This window comes from Tursiops truncatus, chromosome 6, assembly GCF_011762595.2.
Source record: "Tursiops truncatus isolate mTurTru1 chromosome 6, mTurTru1.mat.Y, whole genome shotgun sequence".
Classification (NCBI taxonomy): Eukaryota; Metazoa; Chordata; class Mammalia; order Artiodactyla; family Delphinidae; genus Tursiops; species Tursiops truncatus.
The window spans coordinates 73,144,402-73,169,445 of record NC_047039.1 but is presented as its reverse complement, the minus strand read 5'-3'; the positions used below and the strand labels follow the sequence as shown (position 1 = coordinate 73,169,445).

Genomic DNA, 25,044 nt, shown 5'->3' with positions numbered 1-25,044 from the left:
TCTGCTTTCTAGAATTAAAGCAATTTTAATTCTCACAACAAATGATGATAGGAATGGTATTGTTACTGAACGTAAGATCTTGTGCCCGACGCATAGTAAACCCAAACAAACCAAAACGTCGCAGTTTGGGAGCAGAGAAAGGTTTACTGCAGGGCCATGCAAGGAGACGGGTGGCTCGTTCCCAAAAAGCCCCAAACTCCTCGAAGGCTTTTAGCAAAGCGTTTTTATTTTATTTTTTATTTTTTTAAAGAATTTTTTTTCTGATGTGGCCATTTTTAAAGTCTTTATTGAATTTGCCTCAACACTGCCTCTGCTCTATGTGTTGTTCCCTTGGCCACGAGGCACGTGGGATCTTAGCTCCCTGACCAGGGGTCGAACGCTCACCCCCTGCATTGGAAGGTGAAGTCCTCAACCATTGGACCGCCAGGGAAGTCCCAGCAAAGCGTTTTTAAAGACAAGGTGAGGGAGGGATACGGTTTGTTGTTGCAAACTTCTTAGTGTTGGAATCCTTTGTTCTCACATCTGTCCACGTAGGTCAGGTCCTGATGTTCCTGTAAACCTCCAACAAGACAAATGTTATTCTCTGTTCTGCAACTTTTTATCTCCATATGAATGGACTCTTAAAGGTCAGAGCCCTGAGACTAGGCTATCCTGTATATTTCATGCTATAGGCAACATTCTTTTACAAAAGGTGCAGAGCCAGCATGACTAAGCACAGGAAAAGGAACAGATCTAATATGGTATCAGATTTGTTCTTGCTTATTACAGTATTATTCTGCCCACTTAATTGATGAGGAAGCTGAGGTTCAGAGAGTTTAAGTAATTTGTCTAAGGTCAAACAGCTTTCTAGCATATTACAAATTTCGGATTCCAACAAGGATAGTCCCTTTACTCCAAGAAACAATACTCAACCCCAAATGGAGTGCTTGGCTTTAATTATTTTTCTATACTGCTTTCTCCATCATTCCAAAGAAAAGACTATAAGAACTTATCTGTGTCATTGGGGTAAAATGAAACTAATCCTCAAATCATTCTCCTTTGCTTACCCACACCTTGGAGGACTATCCCTTAGTTACTATCCCAGCAAAGGCATCCCAGTGTTGATGGAACAAAAAAGAGAGAGCTCATTTGCCTCTTTTTTTCCTTGTAACAACAGAATTTCTTTTATATGTTTAATTACAGCCTTAGAAGAGACATCAAATTGGCTTTTAGTGGAAAGGTTTTTTTTCCCGTAGGTGGGTCACTGGAGATATAATTAATACAAATAAGAGCTATCATATACAGATTTCTTTTAGTTGAAATGACCTCTTCTGCGTACATTTTCCCACTGTCTGTAACAAAGCAGCTCCTTGGGTTATGTTGTTCAGCTGGTTTTACAGCAAAGTCAAAGAGTACATCCTTCCCATATGAGAAACATGTTAGCAACGCCCACAGTTGTCTTAGTGAAAAACTGTTTTTTGTTGTTGTTGTTAAGGTGGAGGTTTATGAAAAGAAAAAGCTGGTTGGTTATTGATTTTCTTATCTTAAGCTGTGTGTTTTAGCAGTAAATTAGTGTTGTAATGCCAGAGGAGGCTGTAAGGTCTCTGACAACCCCAATATGGCAGAGTTATACTGAGAGTGACCATATACTTTATTATCCAAACCAGGACACTTTTGAGAATCAGAAAGGATACTATTAATAATTACCTCAGGACAACCGGTATAAACTAGGACTGGTCCTGGACAATCAGAAGATGTGGTCATCCTCAAACTATTATATATAGAATGGATAAACAGCAAGGTCCTACTGTATAGCATGGGAAACTATATTCAATATTCTGTGATAAACCATAATGGAAAAGAATATTGAAGAAAAGAATGTATATATATATTTGTATAACTGAATAACTTTGCTGTACAGCAGAAATTAACACAACATTGTAAACCAACTATATTTCAAGAAAAAAAAAAAAAAAAGACAGTGATATGGTCATCCTGGTCATTTTAACCCACCCTGGAGAGAGGGGTCCAGCCTGTTTTTGCAAACATCTTCCCCCAAAGAGATCTTGATGAGTGGAACTAGAGGTTAGTATTACTCATGAATCATTAGGTTGTCACTTGGAAATTATATATGCATATATATATATTTAAGTAATTTTTTTTGGATATCAGTAAGAGACATATTGAAAAACTCTTGACCAAATGTTTTTGTCTTAGCCATCCTGGAGTTCATGGTTCTGGGAAGACTGAGGCTCAAATGGGTCTTGGGCTGGAGGAAAGGAAATGACAGAGTTGGCCTTCCCCACTGAGGTGGAGACTCATTCCTTAGAATCAGAGCCCAGCCCAGGCACTCAATATATGCTGAATAAATAATGGCTGGAATGACTCCAAGCACGTCCCGAATTAGACTGTGATGTTACTTGATTCACAGCTGTACACCAAAAAAGAAACTTCTTTCTTTCAGAGGGTGAAGCCATAATGAAGACCATTTGATGAGAACTCAAGTTTCTGAGTTGGCACAAAATTGTTTGTTGTTTTGGGGACTGAGAGAAGAATTAAAGCAGGAGAACATATTTCATTTACATTGGGAAAGGCCCCTGGGAATTAAATGGTAGGAAAGAGTCCAAGGTTTTTTGGTGACTAGTTGAGGAACGCTACAGAAAGTGGTATTAGGAAATTCTTCAAATATTCAGACAGTTAGTGAGCACCTACTCTAGGGCAGGTGTTGTCCAAGGTGCTGGGGTTCAAAGGTAGAGAAGAGAGTTCCTAATCTAAGGAAAATCACAGACTAATGGGAAGACATATAAACATCATGACAAGGCCGTAATAATGGTATATAAAGATATAGTAGGACCAAGAAGAAGAGAATGAGTCTTTCTACCTGGGAACGCGGAGGCATTCATGGTAAAAGCGATGGTGGAACAGTGCGATAAGATGGATGAGTTGGCCTGGGAGCCAGCTGGGCTCCTGGGATAGAGAAAGGAAGGCAAAAATGACGGGACCTGAGTTTTACCTGGTTGATACAACATTGCCAATATCTTGGTATTACTTAACCCATGTGTTCTTAAACTGGACCTTTAAGGGTAAATTCACATATTTTGATCCACAGTGGTGCTGAAAGACACCATACACCTTTTTGGATATCTACAGTAGTCCCCCTTTATCCATGGGGGATACATTCCAAGACCTCCAGTGGAGGGACTTCCCTGGTGGTCCAGTGGTTAAGACCCCGCACTCCCAATGTAGGGGGCCCAGGTTCAATCCCTGGCCCAGGAACTAGATCCCACATGCTGCAACTAAGAGTCTGCATGCCGCAACTGAAGATCCCACACGTGGCAATGAAGATCCCACGGGCTGCAACTAAGACCCGGTGCAGCCTAATAAATGCATAAATAGATAAATATAAAAGACCTCCAGTGGTTACCTGAAACCACATATAGTACTGAATTCTCTCTCTCTCTCTCTCTATATATGTATATATGCACTATGTTTTTTTCTATACATACGTACCTATGATAAAGTTTAACTTATAAATTAGGCACAGTAAGAGATTAACAACATAACTAATAATAAAATAGAACACTTCAAATAATATAAATAAGTTATGTGAATGTGGTCCCTCTCTCAAAATATTGTATAAATTTAATGCCTTTTCTATCTTAACTAAGTACTTTTCACACAGTGTGGCCATAACTTGTTGCAGTTTGAGATGCAAGAGCAAAACTAGCATGGATTTCTTTTTCCTTCTTCACAACTTCACAGATAGAAGATTCATTCTTTCCATAGATCTTAGCCACCTCAGCATATGTTTTTCTTTTCTTATTAAGTTGAGAATTTTTACCTTTTCTCTTAAAGAAAGCACTTTATGACTTGTCACAGGCATATCCAAATTGTCAGCATCACTACTCTTGTGCCTTGGGGCCATTATTAAGTAAAAAAAGGGTGACTTGAACACAAGCACTGCGATAACTGCACAGTCAATCTGATAACCACACAGCTACTAAGTGACTAATGGGTGGGATATGCTGGATAAGGGGATGACTCACGTCCCAGGCAGGACAGAGTGAGATGGTGCAAGCTTTCATTATGCTACTCAGAAGGGTGTGCAATTTAAAACTTAAGAATTACTTATTTCTGGAATTTTCCATTTAATATTTTCAGACCACGGTTGACCACAGGTAACTGAAACTGCAGAAATTCAAACCATGGATGGGGACGGAGGGGTTTACTGTACTTAAATCTGAATAAAACTAATTTCATATTCTGCCAGAATGGTGAGAAGGACTTCAAGAGAACAATTTTCTTGAAAAACCATCCAAAGTGGATGACAGTGCATGGTACTTTGAAAGTCCCACGGTTTTGGAATTCTCTGTGCTTTCATTCTTAACCTGAACCTGCATTTAATTGCACTAGTGTCTACTTTTGTTTAACTACAGTTTAACTTATTTTCATTTAAATTTATCTTTGGAGTGGAGGAGGATGGATAGAAGGGTGGCTCAGATACTCCCCGTGTTTCAGCAAGATGCTTTAGTATTTTGAAATAGATATCTTGTCTCCTTGCCTGCCCTTATTGAGGTTTGAAGATTTTAAGTCCATCCTATCTTTTTAGAGCTTCCTCTTTTCCTTTAAGTAATTTTTGTCTTTGCCCTATCCTTCCTCCTATTCTTTTTCAGCATGAGCAAAAATTCAGCTTTTAGACAATCATAACGTGTGAAGGAACAAGTTCTGAATTTAGACTCCTCCCTGTGTTGACCATTCTGGGGTTATATGATTCCTCATATCCTTTCAAAGGTTGAGAGGCTAAAGTCTTATTAGCGCCCTGGTGGTATGATTTCTTGGTAAACGTTTCTGTAAGAATGAGGGAAATGTCAATTTTCAGGAAGAGCAGTGAACTGTGGAAGATTCTAAAATCATTTATGAAAATGCTTACAATTTGTCTTTTTAAAAAATAAAACAATTATGAGTTAGAGCCATAGAGCAGAAAGTGATCTCTTGACTCTCCTTATAAGTGAAATGAGTTTTACTTCTAATGGGATTGCTAATATTTTAGTTGTAAACCACAGAGATTATTTGAATAGGTTCCTCCCTATCCTTTGTTTGGTTTATTCATTTTTAGGGAAAAGTAATTGATGTCCTCAGCATTTTCCAAAATAGAGTTTTGTCACTAACAGGCATTTGTTTCTTAAGATTCTGTATATTTTGTTACTTTTCCGGAAACTTATACAGACGAGCTATTGACACAGAACAAGCAAAATTGTGTAACTCTTTGTGGAAGGGTCAGTTAGAATGTCTGGCTAACAAAGATCTCTGGATCATGTTGACTGCATACAAGAGATGCATGTCAATTAATGACAACCGTTTCCTGACATAAAGCAGTTAATTCTAAGCTGAATATTTGTATTGAATTTTTTACGAATACCACATTTCTAACAAATTATAGAAATTTGGTTGTGTAGGTAAATAGCTCAAATTAATTTAGAGTAAAAAGTAGCCTTGCTGTCTCCTTGCATTTGAACTTTTAAATGCACTTGTGGCAAATATGAGAAGTACATTATGTTTGATACTTCAAATTAGAAAAACGTTTATTCAAAAAATCTTTGTGATTGAAAATTGTTAGCATGATCTTTTGGCTTTGCCTGATATAAGAACTGCTCAGAAATCCAGTTTGGACTTGAAAATACCATCTTGATCAAAATGAGGCCCAGAGACAGAAAGTGGCAGGAAATACTTGGCATTGCTGCTTTTCTTGGTGAGTCAATACAAATGATTTTGTAGATTAATGAAACAAAAAGACTATAAAATATACAGCATCTTGAATTCTGCTCCATTGTTTTAGTGTTGGCTTCTTTTTTTAAAAAAAAATCTCCAACTGTCTATTGAGCCTCATCACTTAAGTTCTTTCAGCTTTTCCTTTTTGTTTCAAAAGCCATGTACTTACCTCTTTTGTTGAGAGAGCAGCCATGAACTCTGTGTCCAGTTGTTTCCAGTTCTGTGATGCCTAGGACATTGCCACTTCTCCTTTTATGGTGAAAAATAGCACCTTTTCTGTTTGCAAGAGCAGAGGCTGGGGAAGATGACATGATTGTGATGGGGATTGGGGAGGACTGATTTGAATAAGTGAATCTTAATGGCACCTTCAGAAAGTTTCCCCTCTGGAAATTGAAAAACAGAGCTCCCACAGAGATATTTTATTCATGCAGAAATGAAATTGGAACTTGGTATAAAATCCCATTGGCTAAACTGAACATGATGTAAAAATTTGAGCATTCCAGTCCCAGGTAGATTACATTAGTAGAGGTTCCTCTTGGGAGAGCCTGGAGAAGTGCTTCCCAACCAGTCCATGGACTGGGTGCATCAAAACCCTGGGAGCTCTGGTTAAAATGCATAATGCCAGGCTCCTGCAAGGGTGAGTCAGAGTTGAACTGAGGAGGAGCCCAGGAACCTGCATTTTTATTGAGTATCCCTCCCTCCATTGGATTGCACTTGGGTAGATGTCTTAGTTCGCTTAGGCTGCTATGAAATACCACAGACTGGGTAGCTCATACACAACAGAGGTGTATTTCTCACAGTCTGGAGGGTGGAAGTTGAAGTTCTGGGTGTCATTAAGGTTGAGTTCTGATGAGAGCTGGTCTCCAGACTGCATACGTCTCCCGGTGGCCTCATATGGTAGAAGGGGCAAGGGAGCTCTCTGGGTTCTCTTTATAAGGGTACTAATGTCATTCATGAGGGCTCCACTCTCATGACCTAATCACCTTCCAAAGGCCCTCCTAATGCCATCTCTTTGGGCATAAGATTCTCAGCCTTATGGGGTGGGGGGGGAACACGAACATTCTCACCGTAGCAGTAAGGGATCATTTGGAATTTTCCCCAATGTTAGCCAGATTCTCTCATGAATCAGTATCTTTAGAATAACAAGTACCAGGATTGCAGCACTCACAGGTGCAGAGACTCCCGCCACCTGGGGTGGCTGCTGCCCAAGGTCAGCTGTGACTTATAGGGGACCAAGCAGAGTGCCCCCAAATCCAGGCACTCTCCTCCGGGCCACCCTCTTTGCTACTAAGAACCTCTCCTGCATAAAAATTCCAAAAGGCATTTTCCTAACTCCTGTACCCAACTACCAGGAAACTCTGATACAGAACCTGAGCCTCCCTGTGTGGCTGGCCCCGGGGCCCCGCGTGTCCTCATCGGAAAGGGCAAGTGGCAGTGTGCCTGCTTCTGTGTGAGGCTGCTTTGTCACTCAGCAGACTCGTCCCCTTAGTCCTGAGTCCTCTCTTGGCCAGGCAAACCCTCTTCCCATTGCTTTCCCAGACCGTGATCATCCTTGTTGTCTTAGTCAATGAATACCGAAGCACAGATATTTATTAGGCTCCTACTCTGTGCTCTGTTTTAGGCTCCAAAGACACGAGGAAACAAGAGAAATAAGGCCCCGTAGAGCCAACCTGCCAGTCCCAACAGAATGTGTCCATGCCCTCTTCTGCCCGTTGGTTTCATAAGTCATTTACACCAACGTACAGAACTGTGTCCCCATTTCTGTTCTGTTTACGTGCATCGTCTTCTGTAAAATTGAGCTGAAACACAATGGCTTCTCCCAGATGGTTTCAGAAAACATCCCAGACTATTGGAGTTGGCTTTGCCCATCTGAGAAGCTTTATCAGCTCCTCCCTTTGACTCTCAGGGAGGCGGTCTTGACTAAAGATTATAGGTAAACTTTAGAACAATTGGCTTTCTGTTCAGATATGCTTGGTTTATCACTTGGAAAGGCCTTTTTGCTTTGGCCTCTGTTCTCTCCTGGCTCCTAAAAACCAACTTTTTTTTTCCTCCCCATGAGTCTTTCTGAGTCTTAAGCTGAAACTCGAACCTCAGACTGCTTTCTCAAATCTCAGAGTTTAGAATTTTAGTGCTAAGACATTTTTCTGACCCCTTTTTAGTGACATCAGTTTCAACCCTCAGTTTTTTTGTATGTGTGTGAGGTTCATGGGTAGAATTTCAGAAGCCTCTCAAGAGAAAGAGAGGGAAAGCTCCTTTAAGGATGGAGAGTAAAAGAGGACATTTCACATAATACACACCAAGATGAAATACCCAGATCACTGGGGGATAGACCAGATGTTTGTAGTTGGAATATCACCAAAGTCTTATGATAATATTTAATTAATCAAATATTTAATTTGATTACCCATGGCAAATGACACTGGTTTTTTACTCGTAACATTCATGTTTCCTTACATAAGAAGCTTATTTAAATGAAAAATTTTTAATATTATATAATCATGCAGATGGTACATGGATATGATAAAAATAGCAAGGTAAGTACGGAAATAATGGAATTTGGGGAAACACTGGTAAGTGAATGCCAAGACAGGAAGCCTGCGGAGGTGAGCTTTCACTTAAATAGAACACAGGTTATCCATGTGTGCCAACCATGCCCGAGTAGCAAGCCACGGAAGTGCAGATTAACCACTTGCCGAGCATGTATGCTGGAAAAGGAGGTAACTCACATTTACGGTGAGGGGAGGCACAGGATCCCGGCAGAGCATTGCAGTGAGAGACTCAGGGGAGTACGAGAGGCTTAGTGAGAGGCAGGTTGGTCTCCTGCCTGGAGGTCAGCGGGCACAAAAGCAGGGAAGGCGAACCAGGCCCTCGGAGGAATCTCTGTTACAACCAGGGTGCCTTACTCAGAGGTTACCCCCTGATTTTATTACAGACCACATTTGTAGTAGGATGACGATAAATAAGAACCTGAAACCAGTAGGCTCTTAACGATAACGAAAGTTTTAAAGTAGTTATAACCCATCGTTGGTTTTCTTTCCTCCAAGTATGAAAACAGTGAAGCAAAAACTAAGTGGAAGAGAAGAGGCATTTCCCGTATTTATATTTGGAACAGAATCTAGAGATGGAATTGTAATTTTACTCCTTTCTCTGCTCTGTATTTTAATAGCATTGGGTCCAGGAGCAAAAGTCCTTCTGGCCTGTGGTTCCCTCCCCTGTCCCCCTTTGTCTCATCTGATTAAATCTCTTGGTCACTTGATACCAAAGTTCGCCTTCCAAGCCACGGCTCCCCCGTCCCTGCTGCTCCCAGAGTGAGGGAATGCTGCTCCCAGAGTGAGGGCTCAGTTCTCCTGCTATCTGCAGAGGCTGTGGAGGTGCCGTCCACCAGCATGTTGATTTTGTGGAAGAGCCAGTGAGAAAGTTCTCACAAAGAGATAAGAAACAAAGCAGAGTGGACCTGTGCTACTGACTGGCCCAAACCATACATTCTAATACGCAGTCAGGAGGGATGTCAGAGCTAAGTCACCTATTCTTCCAATCACCAATAATTTTTGTTCTAAAAATCATATCCTTTAGATTTTTCTTTTGTGTGGAATAAATGAACGGTTGTGCTCAATGTCTGAGTGTTGAATTTCTGTTTAGAAGAAGTGAGGATACAAAAACAAGACCCCTATATATGCTGCCTATACCAACTCACTTCAGATCTAGAGACACATACAGCCTGAAAGTGAGGGGATGGAAAAAGGTATTCCATGCAAATGGAAATCAAAACAAAGCTGAGTAGCAATACTCATATCAGACAAAATAGACTTTAAAATAAAGACTGTTGGGACTTCCCTGGTGGCGCAGCGGTTAAGAATCCGCCTGCCAATGCAGGGGACACGGGTTCTATCCCTGGTCTGGGAAGATCCCACATTCCGCGGAGCAACTAAGCCTGTGCACCACAACTACTGAGCCCACATGCCACAACTATGGAAGCCTGTGGGCCTAGAGCCCATGCTCTGCAACAAGAAAAGCCACAGCAATGAGAAGCCCACACACTGGAATGAAGAGTAGCTCCTGCTCGCCACAACTAGAGAAAGCCCGCATGCAGCAGCAAAGACCCAACGCGGCCAAAAATAAATAAATAAATGGTTTTTTTTTAAAAAAAGACTGTTACATAATGATCAAGGGATCAATCCAAGAAGATATAACAATTGTAAATATGTATGCACCCAACATAGGAGCACCTCAATATATATACGGCAAATATTAACAGATAATAAAAGGAGAAATTGACAGTAACACAATAGGAGTGGGGGACTTTAACACCCCACTTACATCAATGGACAGACCATCCACACAGGAACTCAGCTCAGATCCTTAGCTTGAGTTTACTGGTCCCTCTAGTCCTGGTCACAGCTGTCATTGCAGAGACTGACTTACGTCTCATGTTTCCACCCCCTCTCCCACCTCAGCCCCCATCTGCTGTTGGAACTGTCTCATTTAGAGCAGAGTTCTGAAGAATTAAAGATAAAGTTCCAAGTGCTGGAGTCTCAGAACCAGGTGAAGACAGTGCTTAGCTGATAGAAGGGTGTGACTTGGCCATTTATTTGGGGAAACACTCAGTGTCAAACTAGCACGTGGTGTTACCATGGGAAGTGCGTGTACCAACAGAGACCCAGATTTAGACCCAAGACTCAACAAACACTTCCAAGCTGAGTCACCTTGGACAGACTTTGACCTTGGACAGGGATTAAATAAACTATCTAATCTTTTTGATATTCAGGTTCCCTTCTGGAAAAAGAAGATACTAACCGGGTTGTGTTGAGGCTTAAATGAGAGGGAGAGGATCCTTCCCCCCTACCCCCAGCCCACCGAGTTTCTTTGCTCTCTTGTCCTCAGCCCCAGGTGGTGTGTGTCTTTCAGTCTTTCTTCTTTGCCTTTAACCTGTCCTTTTTTTGTCCTATGTTTGGTTTTTTATTCTTCAAATAACCACAATATATTAGTAGAATTGAAGAACGTTTTAAAATATTGGTATTGATCAAATACATTTATATCATCTTTTTATTAATCTTTAAAATCATTTCTAACCTTTTCTTTTCAAAATCTTCCATGTCCAAAAGCAAAATCAATGACTTTTTACACATGTTTCTGTGTTTGGGGCTGCTGGTGGGGTTGGCTTTAACCTTTTGTAAGTGAATGGCCTTTATAATGCAAAAGATCCTCTACCTTGGTATAGAACTTTGGGGTGAGTCTTGATGATTTTTCTGGCTTAAGAGGGCCCAAATCCCAGGTGCTTCGTGATAATTGCATAATCTCTCCCTTCACGTCAGCTTTGTGGTATGTAGAATGTGGAAGTATTAACCTTCACTTAGGATGAGGTAGCACTGTACCCAAGGTCAACCTTGCCGGGATGGAATAGAAGCAAGCGTGGCAGCATCATAGAAGAGATGCAGGGAACCCCAGGATTCTGCAAGAGCAGAGATCTAATCTGATTCAGGATTCTAGACCAAGCTCTCACCGTATAGGACCTTCCCACAGGTCCTCAGTTAACACACGAGGTCTTGTCAGCCAAGAGTCCTCATGAAACCGGCCTCATCACAATCATCTTTCGACAATTCATATCTCACTTTTCTGCAATTGTCTGCGATATAAGACCAATGGGGGAAAACTGACTTCTCATGTTTGTTCTATTCATTCCTCCATTTAGTCGTTTTTTGAGAGCTGACTATATGGCAGGCACAGTGTTCGTGGTACCCAAATGCGTGACTCCCAAGCCTTACCCTTCCTGGACTTAGGGTGTAGCAAGAGACGTATCTGCAAACAAGCAGTTAGGGGATGGGCCCCACTGGGGTGTCCACAGGCACTTTGAGAGCTTAAAGGGGGCAAGCCTAACTGTTGGGGCATGAAGGGGAAGAAAATTCCTCTAGGGCGGTGTTATTTGTGTTGAACCTTGAAGACTAAGGCTTTAGCAGCCCGGTTGCTAGCCGCAGCTCTGAATCTGCATCAGCGTTGCCCTGTTTGCTGACTCACAGTTTCCTCATCTCTGACCTGGGAAGACGGCACCCACCTTTCCCATCTCTGGAGGTAGAAGTAAGGCAACAGGGAGGCTTGTGAGGTCGTGAGGACACTCACCTGTCGGGAGGTTCTTCTTCATGCCCCAACAGTGTGCGCCTGCAAGATGGTGGGTGTGCCTGGGCTTAGGGTTCAGTGTGCGGCTGTGAACTTCCCATCTGTCCTCATGAGACCAGTATGACTAAGTCCATTTGGGCATGATCCCGATGTTCTTCTCTGATAGTAGAGTCCGCATTAGAGTCTGATTGAGTAAATCCCCTCTTTCTCTTGCTGACAGTGTGCACTTGCAGAGATCACTGAACAGTATGAGCCCCAGGTTTCTCATCTGTATGATAAAGATGACGGTAATAGTTCATGCCTCGTGGGTTGGTTGTGAGGATCAAAGGAGATCATGTGTGTAGAGTACCAGGCACAGTGTGACTCTCTAACAGTCACCATTATTAGGACTGGGGAGTAACCAGGAAGGGGTCACAGAGAATCAGGATAAGGCTCCTGCTTGGCCATTTTCATGGTGGTTCCTGCCATGGTTGAGGTCACTGCCACCCACATAGCACACTGGGTGGTTGAGAGAGGATGAGCCACCTCTTTTCCTATTTGTGGACAGTGAAGGCAGCTGAGATTGGATGAATTCCATATCACTATCATGTATTCAAAAAATACTTTCAATTCAATAATATTATTCAAGATTTTAAAAGGAAGGAGGAATATTCCATTGTATATATGTGCCACATCTTCTTTATCCATTCATCCGATGATGGGCCTAGGGGTAAGACGGGAATAAAGACACAGACCTACTAGAGAATGGACTTGAGGATATGGGGAGGGGGAAGGGTAAGTTGTGACAAAGTGAGAGAGTGGCATGGACATATATACACTACGAAACGTAAAATAGAGAGCTAGTGGGAAGCAGCCGCATAGCACAGGGAGATCAGCTCGGTGCTTTATGACCACCTAGAGGGGTGGGATAGGGAGGGTGGGAGGGAGGGAGACGCAAGAGGGAAGAGATATGGGAACATATGTATATGTGTAATTGATTCACTGTTATAAAGCAGAAACTAACACACGATTGTAAAGCAATTATACTCCAATAAAGATGAAAAAAAAAAAAAATAAGGAGGGCTTCCCTGGTGGCACAGTGGTTAAGAATCTGCCTGCCAATGCAGGGGACACGGGTTTGATCCCTGGTGTGGGAAGATCCCACATGCTGTGGAGAAACTAAGCCCGTGCGCCACAACTACTGAGCCTTCGCTCGAGAGCCCGCGAGCCACAACTACTGAAGCCCGCGCGCCTAGAGCCTGTGCTCCAGAACAAGAGAAGCCACTGCAATAAGAAGCCCGCGCATTGCAATGAAGAGTAGCCCCCGCTCGCTGCAGCTAGAGAAAGCCTGCACGCAGCAAAGACCCAACGCAGACAAAAATAAATAAATTAAAATAAATAAATAAATAAATAATAATCAGGGTCTTTAAAAAAAAAAAAAGGAAGGAAATGCTGTCCTAGGCTACAACATGAATGAACCTTGAGGGTATTATGCTAAGTGATATAAGCCAGTCACAAAAAGACAAATACTGTGTGATTCCCCTTATATGAGGTACCCAGAGTGGTCAGATTCTTAGATACAGAAAGGAGAAAGGTGGCTCGGGGGAGGGAGGACTGGGAGTTGTTTCATGGGTGTGGAGTTTCAGTTCTGCAGGATGAAAAGGGTTCTGGAGATTGCACAACAATGTGAATATACTTGACACTTCTGAACTGTATACCTACAAATAATGAAGATGGTAAATTTTGCTGTGTGTATTTTATCACAATTTTATAAAAGCTTAATGAGCTTGTGCCAAGTGTAAGGCATTATACCTGGCCCAAGGGGAGGCAGTGTGAATAAAAACAAATATGGCCCCTGTCTCCCCTTACGAAACTTACAGGCTGGTAAGGGAGGCATATGTCAAAGGAAGAATGACATTAATGGGCAAAAGTGCAGCTGGAACAGGTGCTCCAACCAGAAGTTCATGGTACCCTGAGAACCTAGAGTATGGGGACTTGACCTCATCAGGCAGACCAGTCCAGGTGAAGAGCAGCAGTGAGAGGGGTGAAGGGAGACCATCCCAGGAACGTGCGAGGCATGAGCCGAGGCTGCAACGAGGAGGCCATTGTGGCTAGAGTGCAGGGGGAGGAGGAAAGCGTGTTGTGAGAAGAGGATGGCGAAGACGGAGGGGCCAGACCACACGGCCTTGTTGGCCACAGTAGAGTTTTCTTTCTTCCTGAGCTGAGGGGAAGCCATTGAGGGTTTTTTTTTTTTTTTTTTTGCGGTATGCGGGCCTCTCACTGTTGTGGCCTCTCCCGTTGCGGAGCACAGGCTCCGGACGCGCAGGCTCAGCGGCCATGGCTCACGGGCCCAGCCGCTCCGCGGCATGTGGGATCTTCCCGGACCAGGGCACGAACCCGTGTCCCTTGCGTCGGCAGGCGGACTCTCAACCACTGCACCACCAGGGAAGCCCCCATTGAGGGTTTTGAGCCGAGGTTGGGAAGACACACAGAAAAGCAGGTTTGTGTTTTGAAAAGATCAACCTGAAGGAACATTTTTTTTTTTCTTACAAGGAAAGATCTTATCAAATGCTAAGAGGTGTCTCAATTATTCACCTGGAAAAATCGTTCGAGTCCCCTAGATGTTTCTCCGGGGCCTGATGTTCACAGGGCCCTCGGCGAGAGTGCAGACGGAGACCCACATCCCATAAGTCTAAATGGTTACAGGCAGTAATCAAGCCAACAAACCGTGATTAATATGTTCTGTCCTCTTACCATGACAAACATCTCTTTATAACTAAAATGTCAAAAAAGATATGTACAGCTATGGTTTTTAATATGACTAAGAGCGAACAAAGTATCAAAGATGATTGAATTTAACTATAACCGCACTGTCTGGGTATTCTGTTGGGTCAGTGAGATGTGGATATGTAATAAAATATTTTATAATTAATCCATCATTTCCTATTTCATAATTTTTGGCCTTCTTTATAGTAAAATCATGAATTATATTATTTTAATTAAGATTTTCATACAATTCGTGTTGTTTTAATAGAAATGCTGTTAGATGACTTTTTTATAACAAGTATACTGAATATATATTGTATATATATTTGTATATATGCAGTTCACCCATGTGAAGAATTCAACTTTTATTGAGTCATTTTAGTTCTGAGATCATTTTCATTAATTCCAATTAGAAGAAACTTTGCCCTACTGAGATCATATCAACCTGAATTGTTAAAAAAACTTCTTTAAAGCAATACTTGGATTTGAAAATGAACCATAAATATAGTGTATTATGTTCCAAACATGGTAATGGGATCTCTGAGATAAATTATCTTTATCACAAAAAATATTAGAAAGAAAATATTTTAATTCCATCACACAAATGTCTGTCACTTACGCTGCACCTTTTCCTGTCTATTCAAACAATATCTCAATCTAATATTAATGTAAAGCCCTGGCATCATGTTTCACACATATTATCTGGACATCTATGCACATTTAAGAGCAGTAGGAATGGTTTGATGTTGTAAAATGTTCCTTGGCTGCCATGTACAAGTGTTGTGAGTTTGGAGGACCTCCTGAACTACAAATTGGAATATGAGGAGGGGGAAGAATATAGACGTTTGGTACAGCTAGGGATGGTGCTTCGTTGTGCGAGGATCCATTGTATTCATGTATTTGAAAGAAAGGAATTGACAAGTTAATTAGCCTTTTCTCACATCCCGGTGTTTCTGCTGCTCAAACCTTCCCTGTGCTCTGAAGCAGCCCCCATCGCTGCTATGGCTGGTATTAGCAGTGGGGAAACCCTCGAATGTTTGGGGCTTTCAGACACGGATGCCAATTGTTTCGAGGTCATAGGGCAAGGGATGTCGGGGAGCAGTTCCTTGGGGCCTAAACAGTGTTAGTCACAAGAGCTGATGTTTAGGATTACTCCAAGTGACATGGGCACTCATGTGTCCTTAATAAATTGTGTGTGTGTGTGTGTGTGTGTGATATTTGTGGACTTCTAAAGCACAGGGTCCAGGGTGGGGACCCCTCTGCCCAGGGGTTAAGGATGGCACTACCTGCAGCCTCAACTTGCATAAGCACTCGGCAGGCCCTTTCCAAATCCACCCCCATCAGTTTACTAATCCTCATGTTGGCCAACGCTGCCAGGAGGAACTTTCTTTCTCACTCTGTTCCTTTTAAAGACTGCTGACTGCGTTTTTCACTTGTTTTGTCTTATTAGGAACTGGAGAAAGTGGCAAAAGCACCTTTATCAAGCAAATGAGAATCATCCATGGGTCTGGTTACAGCGATGAAGACAGAAAGGGGTTCACGAAGCTAGTTTATCAAAACATATTCACCGCCATGCAAGCCATGATCAGAGCCATGGATACCCTGAGGATACAGTACATGTGTGAACAGAATAAGGTAACATGCTTAAGAGTGTTGGACCCATTTGTGAATACATGCTATACTCCTGGTTAGCATATGTATCTGAACTAAAAGATTTACTGCGTGCTTCCATCAGAGGCCTAAAGAAGCTCTTGAACTCAGATTCTGGGGTAGAGATACTCCAGAGGAGTGCGATGAATTCAGGAACAGCGCCGCAGTCTTATTTCTGCAGAAGCTCTAGCATAGTGGTAGTGTGGTGCTGCCCAGTGCGCAGCAATTCAGAAATGTGGGTAGTCACGCTGGTGAATTCTTTCAGATGCTGAGAAAAGGAAGACATACATATACATCTCCTCTTTCAGCTAAGATACCTGGTTAATTTCTTCATTGGAGCAGTGGAGATCTTGGGTTTACAATGGCCAACTTTTTAAGAATTCCCAGTCTTAGGAAAATGCCCTGCAGACTACTCAAAGAAGTCAGCGGGCTTTGTTTGTTTGTTTGGGGAGCTAGCCCTTCTTAGGAGCTAAGTGATGATTTATGAAGGGTAATGCTTGTGTCTCAACTAGCAGAGGACTCTCATAAAGTAATGGTATGGAGTTGCCATTTGCTTTCCTGTCACCGTGGGTTATTTAAAATACATATCTGTTTAAGACTATAGGAAAATAATGAGGCAGGAGGGTGGGAGGAGGAGACAAATAATATTTTCTATGGTGTATTGGAATGTAAATCCATAGGAAAATACTATGTATAAGTTCATTAAGAATCTGATAGAGTTTCTTTAAAATAATTGATACCAAGTTACGACATGACATGATGATAAAGAGAAAAATTCTGTCTGATTCTCTTGTGGATCAACTGAAAAGAATTTAGCTGCTCAAATGCCAGAATAGTGGTCTAAGTCTGGACCTCAGGGACAACTTTATCATGAACTTGTGGCATCTGTGTTCATGTACATTATACAAAGAGTTTCAGAGCAATCAATCTAATTTTTTTTTATTACTCAGTGACTGGATTACATAGGAAAACTCAACATGCACCAGATTTTAGACGTACCTTTACAGTGTGACTGCAACCTTGTGTCTTTACCACCATTTCCTTGCAGTCTTGAGGAAATGAAGGACTATAGCTTGCCCACAGCTTCAACCTTCAACAGTGTTACGCTGAAAAATGTGTGTGTGTGACAGGTGGTGGGGGGAGGGTGTTAGTGGTGGGAATTAGTCTTTAGTATATCTGATGCCAGGTAATATGAGAGATGTGTCCTGAGCCACTGGGTGATTCTACAAGTGACTCTGATTCCTTTACACATTGGTTTTGAGTATATACATTATATCTTTTTGAATGCATGCAGGTAAAAAAAGAAATCACCCTTTACAAAGTATTTTAAAAATTAGGTCATCTGTGGAAATTTAGGATTATTTCAGAGAAGAGGTATGTCAGGAACGTCCTTGCGGTAATTTTAGTTAATCTACTTTCCTCCTTTGTAAAAGGCATTTGTTTCCCCAGTCATAGTGGGGTGACTAACTGGAATTTAGGGATAGATTTGTAAACAGGCCTATTGGGAAGGAAAGGCTCAAGTATAAGTCAGTTCTGCTTATCTTGGCAACATGTGTTTGTAAAAACCTGGTCAGATTTAGTCATCAAGGTCCCTGGGTTTTTGTTTGGTTTTCCCTCGAGGTCTTCTAGAGGAACTCTGAGTTTATATTTCAAACAAAAAGGTTTTATGGGGTTTGACATTGCACCACTTTCTTGTGCTCTCTCGATATGAATTCTTTCTCACAAGGCCATGTCCCCTTTCCCACTAATCTGCATTAGTTTCCCCCAGCTGCCATAACAAAGCACTTCAAACTGGTGGCTTAAAACAGAGATTTCTTCCTTCACAGTTCTGAAGCCTGGAAGTCTGAAATCAAGGGGCTTGGTTCCACCTGGAGGCTCTGAGGGAGGCTCTCTTCCATGCTGCCCTCCTAGTTTCTGATGGTTGCTGGCAATCCTTGGTGTCCTTTGGCTTGTAGATGCTTCCATCCAGTCCCTGACTCTGTCTTCCCACAGAGCTCTCCCCTCTGTATCTCAGTGCTCACATGGTGTTCTCCTCTCTGTGTCCAAACCTCCCTCTTCCCATGAGGACAGCAGTCATTGGGTTAGAGCCCATCCTAATCCAGTATGACCTCATCATCGCTTGATTATATCTACAAAGACCCTATTTCCCAATAAAGTTACTTTCTGAGATTTGGAGTTTTCATGAATTTCAAAGCAACACTATTCAACCCAGTACAGTCTGCCCTCTGCCCCAATCCCCCAAAGAATGTCTAGCCTATAGGCAAAATACATTCACCCCATTCTAATATCCCCCAAAGATTTAACCCTAAAAACAGCATCAACTCCAAGCCTCAAATCTGATCTAAATATCAACTCAAACGGTCCCCAGTCTCATCATTTAAATACTCTAAATCAGGAATGGGTGAGACTCTGGGTATGGTCCATCCAAGAGCAGAATTCCTCTCCTTTCACACACCTGTGAAACTGGGAAATGAGTCAGTAGTACCTCTGTCTCCTCCTCATTTGCTGTCTCTGGCTCCATTCTCAATTCCTTCTTTCTACTTCAAGTACCTGCATTCATGCTTCATAAACTTCCTCTTATCCTTCAGACATATGCCAGGGATGAACCACATAGTGACATGGCTTAAGGAGAGGCAAAAGGTTGAGTAGAAAGATCACTGGATTTGTTCCCCCAAATCTGGGCTCTGCTCATCGCTCACCTGTGGGTCTCAGGCAGGAGTCAGCAAACTTTTTCTGTAAAGGGCCAGAGAGGAAATATTTTCGGCTTTGAGGGCTATACAGTCTCTGTTGCAATTACTCAGCTCTGCTGTTGTACAAAACCAGGCATAGGTAATGCGTAAACGAATGAGTGACGCTTGCTTATAAACTCTGTTTGCAAAGGGTGAAAATGATTCTTAACTCACGGGCCAAACAAACAAAGGCCAAGAGCAGATTTAGTGCATGGTCTGGAGTTTGCTGACTCAGTCCTAGGGGAAGCCGTGTAACCTCTCCGGTCTCGCATTTCCTTGTCTGTTAAATGCAGACAGCACGTGCTCTGTCTACTTCATAAGCCAACATGAGCAAAAGGAAGTGCTTTACAAATTAAATGGCACTGGAAAATAGAAGGTTATTACTGGGGCAAGTTCAAAAGCCAGAAATCAATTCATTGTTTCTTCTGTTGATTGTTTAGGTCAGTCATTTTGATCGATTTCTTCTTTATTATTTTCTGAATAATTTTCTCTGTGGGCTAGTCCTGATTGCAAATGTGAAACTATAACAAAGTACCCTTCTTAGGTCATAAAATGATAAAATGATTAGTGCTCTAGGAGTTTAAGTAATTACTTAAGAAGCATGATCTATGTCTTCTTTTTTAAAAAAAATTTATTTTATTTATTTATTTTTGGCTGCATTGCATCTTCATTGCTGCGCACGGCCTTTCTCTAGTTGCAGCGAGCGGCGGCTACTCTTCGTTGCAGTGAGTGGGCTTCTCATTGCGGTGGCTTCTCTTGTTGCGGAGCATGGGCTCTAGGCGCGCGGGCTTCAGTAGTTGTGGCACATGGGCTCAGTAGTTGTGGCTCGTGGGCTCTAGAGTGCAGGCTCAGTAGTTGTGGTGCATGGGCTTAGTTTCTACACAGCATGTGGGATCTTCCCGGACCAGGGCTCAAACCCGTGTTCCCTGCATTGGCAGGTGGATTCTTAACCACTGCGCCACCAGGGAAGCCCGTGTCACCACCAGGGAAGCCCATGTCTTCTTTACAAAGTATTGCTTCATTCAAAACAATTGACTAGTTAAGTCAGGGATGAACAAACCTAATTAGCTTTTCTTTTCAGTCCTTCCCTCACTTCTTTTTCCATTATTTGATTTTTTTCAGAGCTAGACACTTTCTTAAAAGTCTGTAGAAGGGAATTCAGAGTGATTTTAGGGGGTTTTATTTTAAATGTTAGCAAGATTATTGGTCAGCCAGGTTGTTGAAAATCTTTGCCTATTACTTGACAGGCTAATTTTGAAAGGAAATTTATCAGAAATTTAGTAGCGTTTGGTTTTTAACCATGTTTTAACCAACATGTTTTTTCAATTAAGATTTAGCCTTGAAGATTATTTTCTCATACATTGCCTACTTTTCTTAAAAGAAATTATTCATATGTATTCACTCACTTTGTTGATAAGCCTTAATTTTTATGTCTCTCAAGAATGTCATGAGCACATATTAGAATTTATGACTTCTTGGATAAATACTACAGAGGCGTTTGCTCAGTGTCAGGACTACTAAATTTGAATTAAGCTTCTATCTTGTGTTTCCTGGTGATGATTTCACGGAAATCTTCATCTATTTTACCGTTTCTAGTGTCTCCAACTTGAGAAATTCTCACTCTAGGTCTGTAGTGTGGTAAAGGAAATCTTAGCCCCTTAAAGGTTCTGCAGAATCGGCTTGGATGATTTACATACAGAATTTCCCAAGGGCAAAGGACAGCCCTGCCTAACTTTTCAAAATGTTTGGTTCTGTATTCAGTGATCTCTAGAAAAAAAGTACAAGGTCTACAGGTTCTTTCGGTAGCTGACCCCAGCTTCTTACTTGCCCTCCTTCTTATAGGAGGTCTTCCCCACACTGGGGTCACATCGTATTTGCATGTAACGTGCACACATTTAACTGCAAGGGCTCATCCTGAAAACAAAAACAACACCTTAAAAAAGGAGAGTTAATAATTGAACAGCAAGAGGAGTATTTTGCCTGCCATTCCCCTCAAGTACTTAACTTGGAATTCGGTGTTTGTAGAAGTGTGAGGTCTGAAATTTCCTTCAAAAAGCATCTTTCTCTTCTGCGAGAAGCTTTTCCTGAATTCCAAGTCACACTTGAGGCAGTGGGCTTGGGCCCTGTAGCCACCTACAGCTCTTGAATGGCTGAATTTGGGAGGTTTAATTGACTCACAAGGTCTCCGCTGATTTTGTTTCAAGTTTTTCAGGCCCTTCATTTAGGTACACGGATGTCTTTGTCATCAGTTCCCTGTAGTGTCTTGAGTTTCAGCCCCTTGGAGCGGGATCCCCCCTCTCCTGACTGCTGGATGTATCAGGAACATGCAAAACAATGGTCCCCAGTCCCGGCTGCACATTGGAAGCTCTTGGGAGGCTTTTCTGCTGCCGCCCAGGGTACCAGCCCTGGAGAGTCGGGCCTAAGTATTCTTGGCACGCAGCCCGAACTTTTGGATTGACTTTTAGAAGCTTCCCAGGTGATTCTGATTAGGCAGCCAAGTTTGAGAGCCACTGCTATATGTATCTTAAGATTATCTGGAGGCGTTCAGTTGGGATTCTACTTTCTGATGAGCCTTTCCATAGAGGAGAGGGAGACTTCTGGTAATCTCTTCCATGGGATGACCTAATCAATCTTTATCCAAAGGTAAATTGAGGGGCCAGCACTGAGGATGTTTGTTTAGTTCAGTAGTACCGGGGGCGGGGAGGCCTTAGTGAGATGAGGTGATGGTAGCGGTGACAGCATCTCCAGGTGACATTTTTGAATTCAGGGCAGGTTCTGTGTTTTTTCCTTTGAGTCTTGCAGGAGCCTAGCACAGCATCATGGCGAGAGCTTCCAGGGATGGGGTGGGGGTCAGGGGGGAAGAAAGAGCTGCATTTCCTTCGCTGGAGTTCACATTACTGGGCCTTCTCAGTCTCCTTTTCCCGCTGTTGCTACACTGAAGTTATCGTTTCTTTTTGATCAGTAGAGAATCAGGGATGCAGGTTATATTGATAACATGCCCAAGGTATAGATATTGTTTGTAATAAAAATACCTTACAATTTCATTTTGTAAATAGAGACATTAGGAAATTAAGTAGTTACATATTTTCACTCATCATTAATAGATATTTTTATTTATTGAGATGGTAATTCACTAGGTATAAAACTTAAACATCAAATATCCAACTTCACATTTAAGCAGTAAAGTCAGGTATTTGCAGGTTAGGATTGCAGAAGACTTTTTTTTTTTTTTTTTTTTTGCGGTACACGGGCCTCTCACTGCTGTGGCCTCTCCCGTTGCGGAGCACGGGCTCTGGACGCGCAGGCTCAGCGGCCACGGCTCACGGGCCCAGCCGCTCCTGCGGCATGTGGGATCTTCCCGGACTGGGGCACGAACCCGTGTCCCCTGCATCGGGAGGCGGACGCTCAACCGCTGCGCTACCAGGGAAGCCCCAGGAGAAGACATTTTCTAACACCAAAAAGAGCTTTGATCATGTCTCATATCTGTGTATATTTAACTCTTCCAGCTTAACTTTTCATTTTCAGAAAGAGGCTGAAGTTCTAGAAGGCTCTGTTAAGGCTGTGTGTGAGGAAATCAGGCACAGTTAAGTGAAAATGGTCAATTTATGTGGCTCTTTACAGAAGAGCTTCTCAGGGTTTGACATATGTTAAGACCCCCTTATTTTCTAATTTTAAAAACATCTGTTTAAATATACTTTTCACTCCTACTTCCTCCAATTTGAAAAGTCATATTCTGCATGAGCCTCTGGGAACAGGGAGGCCAGTGCTCAGACTTTGGCTTTGGCCCAGGGTCACTGGTTCTCTGGCACATGTTAAACTCCGGCTCTTTGTTCCCATGTCCTATTGGATATTAAAAATCGTGTGGTACATTTTTCTCCTTACTAAGAACTTGGAGTCCTAGCCAGTGTCATAACAACAACAAATTCTCCGTCAGAATCCTAGGCTGGAGTTTTTCCATTTATGCCAATAGTTCTCTGATTAATCAATGTTGACTTCAGTGTGAAAGTTGCTCAATCACAGCTTGCAGTGTAGGAGTTTGGAAAATGGGAAAGAATAGGATAAAAATAAGAAAGAACTGGTTTTCTCCTTAATCACTGTCACAAGTAAATCTGACCACCCACTACGCATTGGGAGATGAGGAAAGTTTGAGGCCAGTGATGAGATTGATTTGACCATTGAAATGTTAATTTCTTCCGTTACCTCACCACCAGGTATGAACGTACCACGTGCAAAGAAATGCTTTGAAAAAGGGAACATCTCACAAAGTTATAACCCAGGAACTAGTGTGACCATCAGGCTATTTGAACACCTATCCATCCATCTAACATGTGAAGTATTTTCCTTGAGTCTTAAATTGCATGCAACTTTGTTGCTATCTTAAAATACAAAGGGAAACATGTGAAATACCCTCACAATTCAAAACTCTTTAACAAAAGCTAGAATCGTGGTCGGTGATGCTAGCAAAATTCTTTTTTAAAAAAGTCTTACTGAAATACAGTTGATTTGCAACGTTGTGTTTAACTTCTGCTGTACAGCAAAGTGACTCAATTATATATATATATTAGGTGGGCCCAAAAGTTCATTCGGTTAGTGAATACGTTGTTCAATAAAGTTCTTCGTGAAAATGAAAAATGTCTACTTAAAACCGAACGAACTTTTTGGTCCACCCAATATATATATACTTTTTCATATTCTTTTCCATTATGGTTTATCACAGGATACTGAATATAGTTCCCTGTGCTATACGGTAGGACATTGTTGTTTATCCATGAAAATTCTTGTTAGATCCAAAGTCCTTCACAATTTGCTTTCTCTTCATGGCAGAGCCACACTCTCATTTTCTGATGGTGGAGAGGTAACAGGTGTGTTAATGCTACTCTCTTCTCAGCCCTGCCTTTTCTTATCACCCAGTTTCTTCACTGATGAATGAATGCCATAAACATGTGCCAAGAGGTAAATTAATCCCCAGGTTTGTTTTGGAGTCCTGCCAAGAGAATCATCAGTTCACCTTGTTTCATTGAATTGCGAGGTAGACTTTCTTATTGACTGGTTAATAAACTCTGCGGTATTATCCTAGGCAAAGCATTCTAGAAAGCATCCCTTATTAAGAAGTTTTTTTTATTCAGGTGGGAGCTCAAATGGGATACAGTAACTAATCCAACAGAAACATAGTTAAAAGGTTTGTGTATGTGTGTCTGCGTGCATGTGTGGGTGTGTCGGTGTGAGTGAGTGGGCGTATTCACCAGTCAACCCACCTTCAGAGTTAAAACCATATACATTGGAAACCAGAACAGCTGGCTTTTTAAATTTTCATGGACTCTTCTTTTTGGAAGCTCAGATGTTTCCAGGGAGCTTTGAGACATTGCATCGTGTGTACTTCACCGTGATTTCTTTTTCTTTTTAATTTTTATTTTATATTTGGAGGATTTACGATGTTGTGTTGGTTTCAGGTATACAGTAAAGTTATTCAGTTATGCATATACATATATCTGTTCTTTTTCATATATCTATATGAAATAGATACATATACCTATTTTCTTTTCCCATATAGGTTATTATAGAGTATTGAGTAGAGTTCCCTGTGCTATACAGTAGGTCCTTGTTGATTATTTACTTTATATATAGTAGTGCGTCTATGTTCATCCCAACTTCCTAATTTATCCCTCCCCCACAGCTTTCATCTTTGGTCACCATAAGTTTGTTTTCTAAGTCTATGAGTCTGTTTCTGTTTTGTAAAAAAGTTCATTTGTACCCTTTTTTAGAGTCCACATATAAGTGATATCATGTTATTTGTCTTTCTCTGTCTGACTTACTTTACTCAGTATGAAAATCTCTAGGTCCATCCATGTTGCTGCAAATGGCATTATTTCATTCTTTTTTAGGGCTAAGTAATATTCCATTGTATATATGTACCACGTCTTTATCCATTCCTCTGTTGATGGGCATTTAGGTTGCTTCCGTGTCCTGGCTGTTATACTGCAGTGAACATTGGGGTGCATATATCTTTTCAAATTATGGCTTTCTCCGGGTATATGCCTAGGAGTGGGATTGCTGGGTCATA

The 25,044-nt window shown here is 41.8% G+C and overlaps 1 protein-coding gene across 1 annotated transcript in view; it reads left to right on the top strand.

Moving 5' to 3' along the window:
- Positions 1 to 25,044, top strand: part of GNA14 (G protein subunit alpha 14) — a 195,844-nt gene that overhangs the window by 83,652 nt on the left and 87,148 nt on the right. Inside the window, exon 2 of the mRNA XM_019934641.3 lies at positions 16,055 to 16,239. Within this exon, the coding sequence (XP_019790200.1) occupies positions 16,055 to 16,239 (185 nt within the window). The remainder of the gene's footprint in view (positions 1 to 16,054; positions 16,240 to 25,044) is intronic.